Source organism: Macaca thibetana, chromosome 11 (assembly GCF_024542745.1).
Source record: "Macaca thibetana thibetana isolate TM-01 chromosome 11, ASM2454274v1, whole genome shotgun sequence".
NCBI lineage: Eukaryota > Metazoa > Chordata > Mammalia > Primates > Cercopithecidae > Macaca > Macaca thibetana.
In genome coordinates, this window is record NC_065588.1 from 21,761,491 (window position 1) to 21,777,248 (window position 15,758).

At 38.4% G+C, this 15,758-nt stretch overlaps 1 protein-coding gene across 2 annotated transcripts in view; it reads right to left on the reverse strand.

The window, feature by feature from the left end:
- The window catches only part of GYS2 (glycogen synthase 2), a 62,477-nt gene that overhangs the window by 29,852 nt on the left and 16,867 nt on the right, over nucleotides 1–15,758 (reverse strand). For both annotated transcript variants that reach the window (XM_050747614.1, XM_050747612.1), the window contains exons 3-5: nucleotides 11,047–11,238; nucleotides 9,302–9,484; nucleotides 3,106–3,250 (exon numbers count right to left, since the gene is read on the reverse strand). In XM_050747614.1, the coding sequence (XP_050603571.1) occupies nucleotides 3,106–3,250; nucleotides 9,302–9,484; nucleotides 11,047–11,238 (520 nt within the window). The remainder of the gene's footprint in view (nucleotides 1–3,105; nucleotides 3,251–9,301; nucleotides 9,485–11,046; nucleotides 11,239–15,758) is intronic.

A 15,758-nucleotide genomic window follows, 5' to 3' on the forward strand; every position in this document is an offset into this window, starting at 1 on the left:
TTTAAAGAAAATACCACCTTTTCAACATCCTAAATTATTTTGAGTCAAATTTATGGCAAAAGCATAATGATACAGTAGTAAATATAAGCTTTTGCCAAAGATTATATAGTGATATTTTGAAAAATATCTGGTCCCATGCATGTTTTTGATCTAGTCAATTTGTCTCTTGCTCTGTAGTTGTGCCCTCAGCATTAAAAGTAATGGCTCTAGTTAAACTTTTATTTGGGGAGGACTTCAAGAAAAACCAAGGAATACGAAGTCATAGTTACTCTATGTGATCCTTTTTTTTTCAGAATGCTCTTGGGAGGGTTTATATGTTTACTGATCTACTGAAAGTCCATTGACCTTCCTGAGCCACAAAATGTTCAGAGATTTCACAATTTCCATCAGAGCCACCACATGATTCTACTGCAAGTCTGAAGAAAACCAGATTGCAGTGTTTACAGTTTCTGGTAGAACTTCCAGGTAAAGCTAGTTTGTGGGCACTCAGTAATAGATGAGAACTTGGGGAAAATCTAGACAGTGATCCACACAAAATAATAATTGTTGATATTTTCTAAATCTTTACAATGGACCAGGCACTGAGCTGAGTTTTTTCCATATGTCAACTCTTCAAATCATTGCAACAATTCTAGATAAGAGAAAGGATTTTTTTTTTTTTTTTTTTTTTTTTTTTTTTTTTTGAGATGGAGTCTCGCTCTGTCGCCCAGGCTGGAGTACAGTGGCCGAATCTCAGCTCACTGCAAGCTCCGCCTCCCGGGTTCCCGCCATTCTCCTGCCTCAGCCTCCGGAGTAGCTGGGACTACAGGCGCCCGCCACCTCGCCCGGCTAAGTTTTTTGTATTTTTTAGTAGAGACGGGGTTTCACCATGTTAGCCAGGATGGTCTCGATCTCCTGACCTGGTGATCCGCCCGTCTCGGCCTCCCAAAGTGCTGGGATTACAGGCTTGAGCCACCGTGCCCGGCCTAAGAGAAAGGATTATTATCCACATTATGCAGATAAGACACAGAGAGCTTAAGCAACTTTTATAATGTCACACAGCTAGTAACGTATACTCAAAATCATTTTTGATACTGAATACAGGCAGTTTGGCAAAAAGCTCATGCTTTGACCACTACTCTGTAGCTATATTCTTAAGAAAACAAAAATTTAAGAAAATAGTGTATAGAGAAAGCAGGACCCAGAATACAATCTTGGAGAATTTCCACTTTGAAAACTAAAAGAAAGTAGAAAAACGATTAGAAGCACCAGAAAAGATTATACTGGAAAGAAATTAGAATGTGCAGTGTCATGAAAAATAATGGAAACATGTTCACCACCTTTAAATGCTAGAGAATATAAAGAAAAATAAAAAACATTAGATAACCCTGAATTTGATGATTTTTGGAAAAGCAATTTTAGGCCAGAGTTGGAGGTTGGAAGCCAGAGTCCCAGGGGCTAATGAGTAAGTGAACCTAGCAATTATGGTTTACTCTTACAAGATATTTGGCAGCAGGAGAAAGGAGGAGATGGTATGACATTTGGCAGGGTAGCAACCTCAAGAGAAATTTTCATTTTAGAATAGGCAAAAACAAAGAAGTATTTCTGTGAGCTCAGAAAAAGATACTGTAGACAGGAAAAAGGAATATCCAAGAGAGAAACAAGCATATTGATGGAATAAACTCCCTAAAGAAGAATGGGAGTAAGAATCCAAGTGAATCCAAGAGAATCCTTGGAAAGAAAAATGCTACCATAGGTTCTTAATGCTTCACTATTCAAATTAGTTGGGTTCTCATTCTATATTGTTTTTTATTTTTTTGTTTGTTTTAATCTAGCACCTTGAAATACCTCCTCTACACATTCTGCTATCTGAAAGAAGGACAACTAGAGACAAGATCATAGGAATTAAGCAAGGAGGATATATTAATTAGGATGGTTTGGTTGCAAGCAATATAAACCTACCAATGCTTGCTTAAGTATAGTAACAAGGAATTTATTAGTAGGATGCCGGAGTGCCTCACGGCAAAGATTTAGCTGAGCCTTAGGAATGATTTTTAAAAGTGGTTGAAATTAGCCGGGCGCGGTAGCTCACGCCTGTAATCCCAGCACTTTGGGAGGCCGAGGCGGTTGGATCACGAGGTCAGAAGTTCAAGTCCAGCCTGGCCAAGAGAGTGAAACTCTGTCTCCACTAAAAATACAAAAATTAGCCGGGCGTGGTGGCAGGCGCCTGTAATCCCAGGTACTCGGCAGGCTGAGGCAGAGAATTGCTTGAACCCGGGAGGCGGAAGTTGCAGTGAGCCGAGATCGGGCCATTGCACTCGAGCCTGGGTGACAGAGCAAGACTCCATCTCAAGAAAAAAAAAAAGGTTGAAATCACTGCGGAGAACCTAGAGTTCTCTCTCTCAGTCTGTTTTTGCTTCTCATAGCAATTCAATGTAGTTTAATCTCTTTGCGTCCAGTGCAACAGAATAGAAAAATAAACACTACCAATAGCTCAAAGCTGGCATTCTATCATATGGCAGTGCATTCAGAGATTCGTTTGAATGGGAGCATTCTGATTGGCCCAGCTTATGTAAGATGTCTTCTTTGGGGCCAATCAGCTGTGGCCGGATGACAGGGCTATGTCTTATGAGTATAAGTTCTTCACATTGCAAGCGCTGGTTGGGTCTGCAGATAGTTCCTAGAAAAATTTGCAAGGAATTTGGGGATAGGTAAAACAACATGTTTCTACCAACACAGCACCAATGAGGCAACGTTACAAGACGTAGGACTGGGATAGTCTCACACAAATTTCTATTTTCTTGGCTTTCATTTTCTTAAAAGACAAAAGTCAACTGAGCTTCCTTACACATACCAACTCATTATGACAATCTAGGTCATACGGAGGTTACTTCAAGCATAGCTCATTTATTCAACAAGCACAGATTGAACACTTAGCCATGTTCCAGATATAGCTTTGTGTTGGTTTCCCTGCAAACCTACTGAAATTGAAAATTAAAATACACTTAAAGAGCTGCGTGGTAACGGGACGCAATTTTTCCTCAAACTTCACGATGGAAAAACAAAATCCTCATAGTCTAACGTCACTTGGAACTGAAAGATAGGTGATTCAGGGATAATAATTACCAGGCTTTCTCTTCAGCATGTGTTCGGCCTCTATTGCTGTTATTTCAGAAACCGTGGTGAACACATGAGCGCAATGAACGGAGGCTCGCTCCATGCAGTACCGGTGGTAAATCTGCCTTTCCCCAGCCTCTTTGTCTATGTTAAACTGTTAGAAACAAAAATAAAACACACATTTGCTAACACTAGCCCTTCTACACAAGCAAAACAAAATCACACGTTTCACCAATTGGCTTTCCTCAAGGCTATGTAAAATTTTATGACCACACAAAAGTAATAAAAGCTTGAATTAAACCCATTACTACAACACACACAAGAACTTACACTTTAAAAGACATTGTTTACTCCATTTCTCCTTCCAAACTGCTGTTTAACTCCCTAAGTAAATGATGCTTCTACCTTGCTGTAATCACATAGAATTCTTGAATTTTTGACATTTTAATTACACTTTTACTTATTCTACATCTTGGAATACTGAGCTAATGCCTTTCTCCAAAGTCTTTTATGCATTTTCCCATAAACAGTGAAACAAAGTTGACATTAAACTTGACATTGAAAATAAGAATAATTATTGTAATGCTTAATTCACTGGAAGAGAACCTGAGAAAGAGAAAGACAAATGCTTTTCCTTGGTTATAGATCTTCCCCTTTATAATTGCAAAGAGTGTATAGTTACTCTAGTTAGATATTGTGCTAGATTATGCAATTATCTATACTTCCAGGTAGTTTAACTTTAAAAAAGTCAAATTCCCAACAATCACTTAAATAATCGGCAACTGTTGTGGGCTTTTGCCATTGCACTTAGTTACTGAATGTAATGTTTCACATAGCTGCATATGAAACTAGCAGTGTCTAAGACAAAAAGAATATGTAAAGTTTCTGACATTATGTAAGTAGGGTGCTTTTCATAATGGAGATTGTTAGTAGCTCTTCAGCACTAGTGTCAGGCACTCCACTAAGCACAATGACATATTTAATCTTTGTAAACTACTGAGACACATATTTTGTCTTCATTTTATGGAGAAGGAAATTGAAACTTTTAGAGGTCAAGAAACTTGCCGAAGGTCACATTGCTATTAAGAATCTTAGTAGAACCCTAATTTGATCCCTAATCAGCCTGACTGATGAATGAATACAATCTTGTATTCATCTGTTTATATATCATTTAGACTTCAACTCTATCAACAAGTTAGTCCCAATAATTATGGCATCATAGAGAGAAAAATACTGAAAAGAGACCCATTAGAGGAATCTCATAATTAGAACAAGAAAACTTCTAGAACATTCTTTCATGACTGTAATATTTGGAATCATCTCTCTGAAAATGTTTGAATCAGGTTGTTTATGACATGCTTGGATTAGCAGAAGTTTTCTTAAAAGCTCTATGTGTCCGGTCTAATTCATGAAACCAAATCTCTCATTTAATCAACTTTTGTGAGCAATTTATGTGTATCTATTACCTTTAAGAAACTTATAAATTAATGGAAAATGGGTTTAAAAAACAGGTAGAAATGAAATGAGTATGTGTCTGAATAAGTTACAGGATCAGAGCAGCACTGATTCACTCTGGCTGAAGGTAGGCAAAAGTATCTCATACTACGCAATAAGTGTAGTCAGCATCAACCCTACAAATGTAAGACTTTCAAGTGCAAAGACGAAGACTTACTCATCTTTGTATTTCCAAACTGGTTGGATGAATAAAATGGCATTTGGACCACGACATGAAAGTTTAATTCTGGGAAAGTTATTTTTAGCTGAAATGCTAGCCGCCCTAAAGAACAAGTATAGAAAATGCTATGGCATGTGCAGAAAATAGCAGCACATCTGATGTGACTGTAGCATTGGATGTAGAATGTAAGAGACAGAGGCTGGTCAGATACAATGGGGCCAGATCACTGAAATCCCTAAAGATGAGCTTAGGAATTTTGCCTTTGTCCTATAAACAAGAAAAGCCACTCTGAACGTGTTTGTTTAGAGGTGTGGTAAAGACAGAGTTGATGTTTAAGAAAAATAACTCTGGAAAGAAGTAAAGAATGTTTTCTATCCCGTTGAGTATTTTGTGAATTTCAAATGAGATAACAAATGTCAAATGTTTAGAAAAGTGCCTGGAATATGGAAAGTGCTCAATACATTTAGCCATTGTTCTTATTATTATTATTGTTGTAGAGAATCACATGTCACAGATAAGACAGCATTTAACATTTGGACATTTAGAGATGGAAAGATAGATTTTCTAAATGAGCAGGCTGAGTATGCACAAATACAGTGGCAGGATAGCAGGAGCCTGGAAACCCCGTGAGAGGCCTTGGGGAAGTCAGGCAGGTGTGCATGCTTCTGCCTTTCCCTCCTCCCATGGGGCACCCTTATCTTTTAGGTCTGTAGTATGTGTGGCCACACCTGTGGCTTTACAGAAACCCTATCCGTTTACACATGTTGTCCACTCTTTATGATTGTATCTTAAAATCTCTGTACAATAATTCCAACATAGGACACATCTGGACCTGGTCTTTTCGACAATGGGTTTTTACTTTCTTGCATTTTAATATATCTCATAATTTTTTATTGAATTCTGGATAATGTGTATAGAAAAACAAAAAATGGGTAAAGTACATATTAATCAATAAAACACAGTCCAGTGACACAGTGGGTAACCCTATAATTGAAGTTGACTAGCTCAAAACTTGATCAGAAGAAAGAGTTTAAATCCACCAAATAATTGTCCATGGCTTCCTTCCCCATTTTCCAATCCCAAATGGCATTGTCCTCAGATTTCCATCTAGGAAATTCTATTATAATTAAGAAAAAAAAAAAAAGGCCAGGCGTGGTGGCTCATGCCTGTAATCCCAGCACTTTGGGAGGCTGAGGCAGGCAGATCATGAGGTCAGGAGATCAAGACCATTCTGGCCATCACGGTGAAACCACGTCTCTACAAAAAACACAAAAATTAGCCGGGCGTGGTGGCAGGTGCCTGTAGTCCCAGCTACTCAGGAGGTTGAGGCGGGGGAATTGCTTGAACCCGGGAGGAGGAGGTTGCAGTGAGCCAAGATCCCATCAGTGCACTTCAGCCTTGCAACAGAGGAAGACTCCGTCTCAAAAAACAAACAAATAAACAAACAAACAAACAACAACAACAACAAACCCATAAGAAAACTAAAGGCTTTAGGGAATAAAAAGCATTTATTATGTAGCCATTAGAGTCGAGGGGATAATTGATCAATGACTGGACTTTAAAAAACGAGTTTGAGCCGGGCGCGGTGGCTCACGCCTGTAATCCCAGCACTTTGGGAGGCCGAGGCGGGCGGATCACAAGGTCAGGAGATCGAGACCACGGTGAAACCCCGTTTCTACTAAAAATACAAAAAATTAGCCGGGCGCGGTGGCGGGCGCCTGTAGTCCCAGCTACTCAGGAGGCTGAGGCAGGAGAATGGCGTGAACCCGGGAGGCGGAGCTTGCAGTGAGCCGAGATTGCTCCACTGCACTCCAGCCTGGGCGACAGAGCGAGACTCTGTCTCAAAAAAAAAAAAAAAAAAAAAAACGAGTTTGGAGGCCGAGCATGGTGGCTCATGCCTGTAATCCCAGCACTTCGGGAGGCCGAGGCGGGCGGATCATGAGTTCAGGAGATCGAGACCATCCTGGCTAACACGGTGAAACCCCGTCTCTACTAAAAATACAAAAACTTAGGCGTGGTGGCGGGCACCTGTATTCCCAGCTACTCGGGAGGCTGAGGCAGGAGAATGGCTTGAACCCGGGAGGCGGAGCTTGCAGTGAGCCGAGATCGCGCCACTGCACTCCAGCCTGGGCGACAGAGTGAGACTCTGTCTCAAAAAATAATAATAATAATAAATGAGTTTGGAGACATATTCTTAGAGGTTCTCAGAAATTTCATATGCTGGCTAAAATGGTTAAAATGTTATTTTAAATAATGAATTTTACTAAAAACTTAAACCAGCATTAGAGTTTTTGTAATTGGCTTCTAACAAGAATTGTTTTCAGTTAGCAGTAATTTGAGGAAAATAGCTCTAATCTTTCTGATTTCACAAAAGTTTAATTATCTTATTCTTGTTCTCATACTTACCCTATTTTTATTTAATAAATACCCTATTTATTAAAACTGAAACTGATTCTGGTTCCTGCATCAAAGATTAAACTATGACTTATTCCTTATACTGAATTTTTAAAAACCTTTCACGTGTATAATTTGGTATTCTTATTTCTTTATTCTAAACTTTGTGTGAGCATGGGGGCTTCTGTTGTGAAAAATGATTACGAACTTAATCCAAAAGCTAGTTGTTGACTGCTTGTGGTCTTCTAGTCATTTTGCTAAATAGAACATTTTACTGGAAAGACGGGCAGGGTCTGACTAAACTTAAATATCTCAACCAGTGAGGGGCTTTAAACTAGAGACATATGTCATTATATCTGAAGGAAGTGTGATAAATACGGCCCTTTCCTCAAAAGGGTAAAGTTGTAATATGTAACTATATGCTATAATGTGTTTCTTCCTTAAAACCAAATAAGAATATCCTATGTATATTATTAGTAGCTTTTTAAATTATTTATTACTATATAAGATTCAAGAATTCCGAAGTGGGCCGGGCGCGGTGGCTCAGCCTGTAATCCCAGCACTTTGGGAGGCCGAGACGGGCGGATCACCAGGTCAGGAGATGGAGACCATCCTGGCTAACACGGTGAAACCCCGTCTCTACTGAAAAATACAAAAAACTAGCCGGGCGAGGTGGCGGGCGCCTGTAGTCCCAGCTACTCGGGAGGCTGAGGCAGGAGAATGGCGTAAACCCGGGAGGCGGAGCTTGCAGTGAGCTGAGATCCGGCCACCGCACTCCAGCCTGGGCGACAGAGCCAGACTCCATCTCAAAAAAAAAAAAAAAAAAAAAAAAATTAATTCTGAAGTGAAATACTCAATCTGCCACTCTGATATTTTCTCTTTCACTGAAGTCAAAGTGCACTCCTCTCCAGGAAGCATGCTTGTTCATCTTATCAGCTTAGCACAGATGACTGGTTTGCCCTTATTAGTCCACCATTACTATGTGCCGCTAAGAACCTCCTACATCCCCAAGCTTTCTGAAATCCTTGGTGACTTTATTTTAAATGTACAGCTTATGTTTCTAGTTTGGCCTTTAGATTAGGCTGACCTTTTCATAGGGATGGACTCATCAGGACCACTCATTGCTTTACAGATGTTAAAAGTTTTTCAGAAAGAGCTTTTTTGCACTCTGTCTTTGAGACAGTAGTATAACTTTTCAGTAGCATTATCTGAGTATTATTTATGTATCACACACACATACACATTCTGCTTTATAGAATCCTAGAACTCTTTAAGCTGGGAAAGTTTTAAAAATCAACTTTCTAACTTCCTAATTTTCCTGATAATGAAACCGAACCCTAAAGTGCTAAATAGATTTGATAATACAGATACCAAATCTGCAAAACCTCTGAATTTATATTCCTCAAATGCTTTGTTAATATTATTAACATGCTGATATAAAATACATACTTTCATTAATCTAAATTGACATATAAAAAATAGAAGAAATAAACCAAAACTGAATGACTTTGGCAGGTCATAGAATCAGGTAACCTGCTAAGATTAGCAAAAATAACTTGTTGTTCATCGAGGACCCATATCCCTGTTTGCAATAACTTCTGTTTTACTTGATCCCACAAAAATGCCCCCTGTGCATTGTGAAGTTACAGGGAAAATTGAACCTATCAACCTATAATGTGGCTTTTAATCAATTGTTTACCTGGAGGATAGAAGAAATAGAGGAAGTAAGTCTCACAGTGCAAGTTTGTATGTCTCAAATCCCAGTTCTCTACCTGCCACTCAGAGCTGTGTGTGGATCCAGGGTGTTCACAGCACTTCCATAGCCTTTGGCTAGAACGAGGGCCCAACCCTGGGCCGACACCATGTCTTTACTCCTACCATATCCCTCTGGAACTATTGTTCCACAGCGGGACAGAAATCAGGCCTCTCACCTCTATACTCTAGTGTACTCTGAACAAAGTTGAGCTATATGAGCTGTCTGTCAACCCAAGGGAAGCTTTGTCATGAATATTGATTAGCTAAAAGGGCATTTCTGCCATCTGGTGGGCAGATGAAATGTACAGATCAATACTTATCTTTCAGCTTCAGCAATCTGAAAGAAGGGTGAGTAAGAAGGAAGGAGGAAGGAATATTTACCTTATCAAGATGGTTGTAGAAATCAATATTTGCTGCACAGAGATACCTCCCGAGTAGTGTAGCGTGGGTTGTAAATATTGTGGCAATAGGAAGTTTCCTGGCTCGAGAAAGGATCAATCCAATTCCAGCCTGCCATTCATGGAATTGGGCAACGACATGTTTATCATCTGCGTGATCTGTCACCTACATTAGAAAAAAAAAAGCATTCAGAAAAGTTGTTGATGAAGCTTGATTGTGATCATGGTCCACATTATAAGTGGAGTTATGGTGTCTATAAAATATTTTACAATTTAAAGGAATCTAAACATAGAGCATGAATATTTAGCAGGAATAAGTACAGGATTCAGTGGCATGTTCATTAACCCCATATATTTTTATATCTTAATCCTCTCTTTCAGTGATGGAGCAGATTTTTTGTATCCACAGAAGAATAAATACTAATATTAATGACAGGAAATGAATATTAAGAAATAAATGGAATAAATGCAAAGTAGGCACTCAAAAAATATTTATTGACTGGATGAATAAATAAATTCTTAAAGATATCACTGAACAGCTGAATCAATTGGGACTACTCACTTACAAGTTTACTTTTTAAAAACTACTTGAATTTTTTTTAATTTACTAGACTTGTGTTTATTTATTGTGTACATTCTGATGTTTGCTGAAGGAATGGCCAGGAAGAGACTTATATAAAAATATAAAAATGCCTTCTTTATTTGTAGTGGCCCAGTTATGGAAAAGCAAATGTTGCTTAAAACTACATAGCAATCATAATGAAAAAAATGCATATGAAGAAAAAGTGACTTTTACAATATCATTTTTTTCTAATAAATAGTACTTGGATTCTCGATGACTTGAAAACTCTAAAAGCCTGCAATGATTTTCATGTGTGTATTTGCATATTTGATTTTGAGAAACAAAGATAAAATGCCATTACATCATTTTAGAATAAATAATAAACGATTTCATGTTTTGAATTTATCTTATTTGGGTTTTCTTTTTCTTGAAGGCAACAACATTTAACTGATATATTATTAAGAATATGGAATTAGAGAGAAAGAGGCTAATAAAAAACATGCCTTAAATCAAATCGCACCTTTGCAACACACTGAAGATCGGGGTATAATTCCACCCCAGGGTCTAGTTCCAAATCAGGTGGGCATCCATCTCTTTGCCTTACAAAGAGACAGTTTATTTTGTTTGCCCTTACAAAATATTAACATTCACACTGACTCCGCTGTGAGAATTCATTTCCTTAATAGAGAAAAGAGCAAAACACCAGCATTCAAGAAGGCTGAGCAGAGAATTGGGAAATTTGGAGCGTTAACTTAAAACAGTGGTTATCACATGTAGTGTACATCAGGATCACTTGGAGAGCTTATTAAACAAATAGCTTCTTAAGCTATTTGCTACTCTTAGGATTCTATACTTCATGTTTTTCTTGCATGTATATTAAGTATCATCTATATATCGGGCAATATAATTGGGTGTTTGACACACATCATGCCATTTAAATTTGACATGAGGTAAATAGTAATAAGTATCATTATTACACTGTTCCAAAGGCTGGCATTTAATTTCCAGAATGCTCAACATTTTCTCAGATTTCTTTCAATTGTATTAGGACAAGCCATAATGGCATCATCTCAAAATTTCCTTCATTTAAAGATCATGGGATCATTTTTAGGCACTGAAAGCAGTTGTGCTGTTCCTCTGTTGTATCACTATATAATAAACCATACCTCTTTTAAGAACCAGGCAGTTAAAGATCCAAATATCAGCATATCATTGGCTTCTCGGTCATGATAAGGAATGCCGACACTGCATGCTTCCCAGAGGTCACCCTTCCACCTATCCAGATTCCAAGCTGAAAAGCCTATGTCAAAAAGTACCACATAAGGACTTCCTTCTATCAGCCATCTTCCAAAATGCACCTGTCATATAAAGAACACATAGCCATGTATGATATTAAGTCATGCAAGACAGGACAATGTATTTGCACTCTGAGGATATAAACTTTATGTAGTACTCAATGGCAGATTAAACAAGCTACTTAGAAAAGAATACTGATAACATATAGCCTTTGCTGTTTGAGCCTCAAGCTGGAATGGGCATAAATCCATTCTTCTAGAATCTCCAAATTCTTGCTCTTCATTAAATTTAAAAACAATGTATCTAGATCATGTAATCTCTGTTCATCTGTCTTTAGTTACTTGCTTGTGACCTTGAACTCATAGGGTTTAATATTACAGTCTCTGCTTTTATGACAGAGCAATGAAATGCTTTGTATCTCTGAAAACCTGGGTAGTTGGATATAATGGCTCCAGTGTCACTTATTTTCTTTTATGGAACAGGACTAACAATATTTCTTGCTAGAAGAAAAAGCTATTTCTGTAGACCAATATGTATGATTTATCTGGCTATTCCTATCAAAAAAAAAAGTGATGCAAAATGTTTCCCAATATGGTTGCCGTCAGAGGTTTAACTAAACACATTGCCCTAGATACATTATCTCTTTAATCTAGCAGCTCAAAGTATAATTCTATTACAATCTTCAAATTGACGTTGATTCCTCAATGTTTTATCTTCTGCAAGTTTTAATGGATTCGTGCTCTCATTTTTTTCCCAATTGTGTGTATATCATCACTTGAATATCCAAGTTTTAACTCCCTTTTTTGTCTCCATATTTCTACAGCAATTTACTTGTTCTTTTGTCTTAATTTTTATTTTATGTTTATTCTCCTATTACATGATACACAACCTCATAAACCACTTCAAACCCTTTCTGGAACTCAGCAGAGGCTAAGAGTCTCTTTGAATGTGGATCCAGGCTTCTCTAGAAAATAAAATATATGGCTGGGCGCGGTGGCTCAAGCCTGTAATCCCAGCACTTTGGGAGGCCGAGGCGGGCGGATCACAAGGTCAGGAGATCGAGACCACAGTGAAACCCCGTCTCTACTAAAAATACAAAAAATTAGCCGGGCGCGGTGGCGGGCGCCTGTAGTCCCAGCTACTCAGGAGGCTGAGGCAGGAGAATGGCGGGAACCCGGGAGGCGGAGCTTGCAGTGAGCCGAGATCGCGCCACTGCACTCCAGCCTGGGCAACAGCGTGAGACTCCGTCTCAAAAAAAAAAAAAATAAAAATAAAAAAATAAATAAAATAAAATAAAATATATTCATATCGCTTACATGTTGGCACTTATGACTCCACCCATGGCTGAATTTTGCAGGACTTCAAAGCCCAATTTGATCATTTCCTACCAGGGGACCCAGACATGTGTGGGGATGCTTCTCACCCATCTGTTCCTTGGTCAACCTTGAAAGACCCTCATTATGTTTCAGTTGTTTCCTTTATAATTCAGTGTTTATCATGCCACTGTTTCCTTTTAAGATGAAATTTTCCTGAGCCCCAAACAACTTTTCAATAGTTTTTCTCCTCGGGAAATTCATTGCTTCATGTATTTTAACACTGTGAATAACATGTAATATTACTATATAATGTTTACTGACTGCCTAATATGTGTCACATGATACGTAAGCTAAGATTATAAAGAAGAGCTGACACTATCACACAAATAGAGAATGTAAGCCAATTGGTACTGACCTCCAGTCAGTTCTTGGCTGCAACATGAAAATATCCCTACACTAGGAGGCCATGTAGTCTTGAGACCAGTCAGTTCCACTGTGTTTCTCATCTACCTCTTCCTTTACAGGAACTTCAAATGCAAGCCCCTTCTAATATCTCCTTTATTTGCATCCTGATAGTACGATAGGCATTGTTCTATCACATTTCTAACATTCTCTATGCTGCCTTCACTAAGAAATGTTTTCCGGTACTCTTTGGGATCTCACGTTCCCTTGTAAATTATACATTCCACTCCTTAAACCTTGCGTGCACCTCCTAGACACCACTACCCACACAGCATCTCAAGTGAAGACTTCACATTTTTTCACCCCCAGAAACTATATTCCTGGGATGAGTAGGAAGGAAAGTTACTGATTTTTAAAATTCTACTGAAACTTTTAAAGCCTTATTCTTTATTTACACATAAAACACCTTTGAAATGTATGCTATCCAAAAATATTACCTTTCCTTGCTCAGCAAAGACAAGGTTACTTTTTGACCTTATCCTAAGCAACTTCAAAGGCCATATTTTTTATCCTGCACACTTAACCTCATGGTTACTTGACCTTATGGACTTAAAAGACTTTCACGTCAATCTGCTTTCAGCTACTCAAGATCATGACTGCATTCTTTCCTTGTCAAATCCCAAATTGTTTCTTCTCTAAAATATTCCACTTCGGCATTCTGCTACCCAGTTAGAACTCTTGTACTTCCATTTCTGTCACTCTGTTTCTGCCAGTGTATATATTCTTTCTTTCTCCCCTTTAAGATCTCCGGTTCCCATAACCCTCCATTTTGTCCTACATTACCATCTTCTTTCTGGCTTTGCTTACTTTCCTGTCTATTCCTTATTTAATTCCTTCCTTTTCTATATATTCTAATGCAATGGCCCATCAATTAAACTATTAATTCAATCACTTTCACAATTACCTTCTATTCTTGGGCTGCGTTGACCCACTGTATGAATGGTGAAATTAAACAACACTGGATCTTCATCTATTCTACTTCCTGCACCGTCACTCAGACTGCAGATCTCTCGTGGACTAAGTCAGACACGTGTGTATTTGTGCCACTATAAAGTCATGACTACATCTCAAACATGTCCAAAAATTCCTTGAACACTTTTTCAGAACTTCTTTCTTGAACTTCCCTAGTTTCTACATTTGCCTCTTAATTCTCATAAAATGACCTTTAACACCTGCTTCAGTAAGATCATCAAAAACATTGGGTAAGATTGGCCTGAATTCTTCATTAACTTGTATCTAGTATTTGCAGATATCCTTGTTTCCTGTTTGAGTGAGACAAGTGAAAAATGTTTCTTTCAGTATTGCTTTGGATCTTGTTCCCTTCCCCATTCTCAGTGACTTTACTCTCTTCAATCTCCATTTATTCTGAGCTTTTAGCTTTTCTCTGTCTGCTAGGTATTTCCCTTTTGCAAATAAACATGCTCAGGTCTTACCCATATTTAATAACACAACAATTCTCAAAACCATGTCATTCTGCAACTACTTTATTATATTTTATCTTCATAGAAAAATCTCGTAATCACAACTTCTGTATCTTTTTTCTTACCACTTGTTTATTCTTTAACCCATTGAAATGAGATTTAACCTTCCTTTCTCTTCTGAAACTGTACTTACCTATGTTACAAATGGCCCAAATATTACCAAACCCAGCAGACCCTGGATCAATCCTTTGTTGACTTAATCCCTTCTTCATACTTAAAATTCTCTCCTCCCTTGATTTGATATCACAATTCCTATTGTAGCTGTAACAAATTACCAGAAGCCTAGTGGCTTAAAACAAATTTATTATCTTACAGATATTGAAGTCAGTCGTTCAAAATAGACTAAAGTCAGTGTATTGATAGAGCCACATTCCAGGTGTAGTCTCCAAGGAAGAATCTATTTTGTTACTTCTTTTTTTTTTGGAGATGAAGTTTCACTCTTGTTGCCCAGGCTGGTGTGCAATGGTACAATCTCGGCTCATTGCAACTTCTGCCTCCTGGGTTCAAGTGATTCTCCTGCCTCAGCCTCCCAAGTAGCTGGGATTACAGATGTCTGCCACCACACCCGGCTAATTTTGTATATTTAGTAGAGACAGGGGTTTCACCATGTTGACCAGGCTGGTCTTGAACTTCTGACTTCAGGTGATCCATCCGCCTTGGCCTCCCAAAGTGCTGGGATTACAGGTATGAGCCACCATGCCTGGCCGCCTTTTCTTACTTATATAGGCCACCTATATTCCTTGTGGCCTCTTCCTCCATCTACAAAGTAGCACCCTTCAACCTCTGCTTTCATTGTCACATCTCCTGCCTGATTCTAATTCTACAGCCTCCCTCTTATGAGGACCCTTATGTTTACTTTGGGCCCACCTAGATAATTCAGGATTATCTCCCCTTCTCAAAATCTCTAAGTTAATCACATCTGCAATATTCCATTTGCTATAAAAGGTAACATATTCACAGTTTCTGAGGATTAAGACGTGAACATCCTTGGTTCTACATCATTAGCTTTGCTTCTACATTTGCAATATCTAGCTTCTTTTAATGTAGATGCCCTAACATGCTGACATTCCACAAGGGTTGGTTGAAAACCTTTGCTTCATGTCTAAACATTTCCACGGAATAATTTTAACAACACTCCTGACTTCAGTTTATGTACAAATGACTTCCTCAAAAACATGTTTACACTATAGCTTCTGCTGAACTCCAAACCACTTATCCTTCCTCCTTGGTTTTCACAAGGTGTCTCAAATGCAATCCATTTAAAAGGAAGTTCATTATCTTTCTCACAAACCTACTATTTTTCTCTAAGTAGGTGAATGGTCT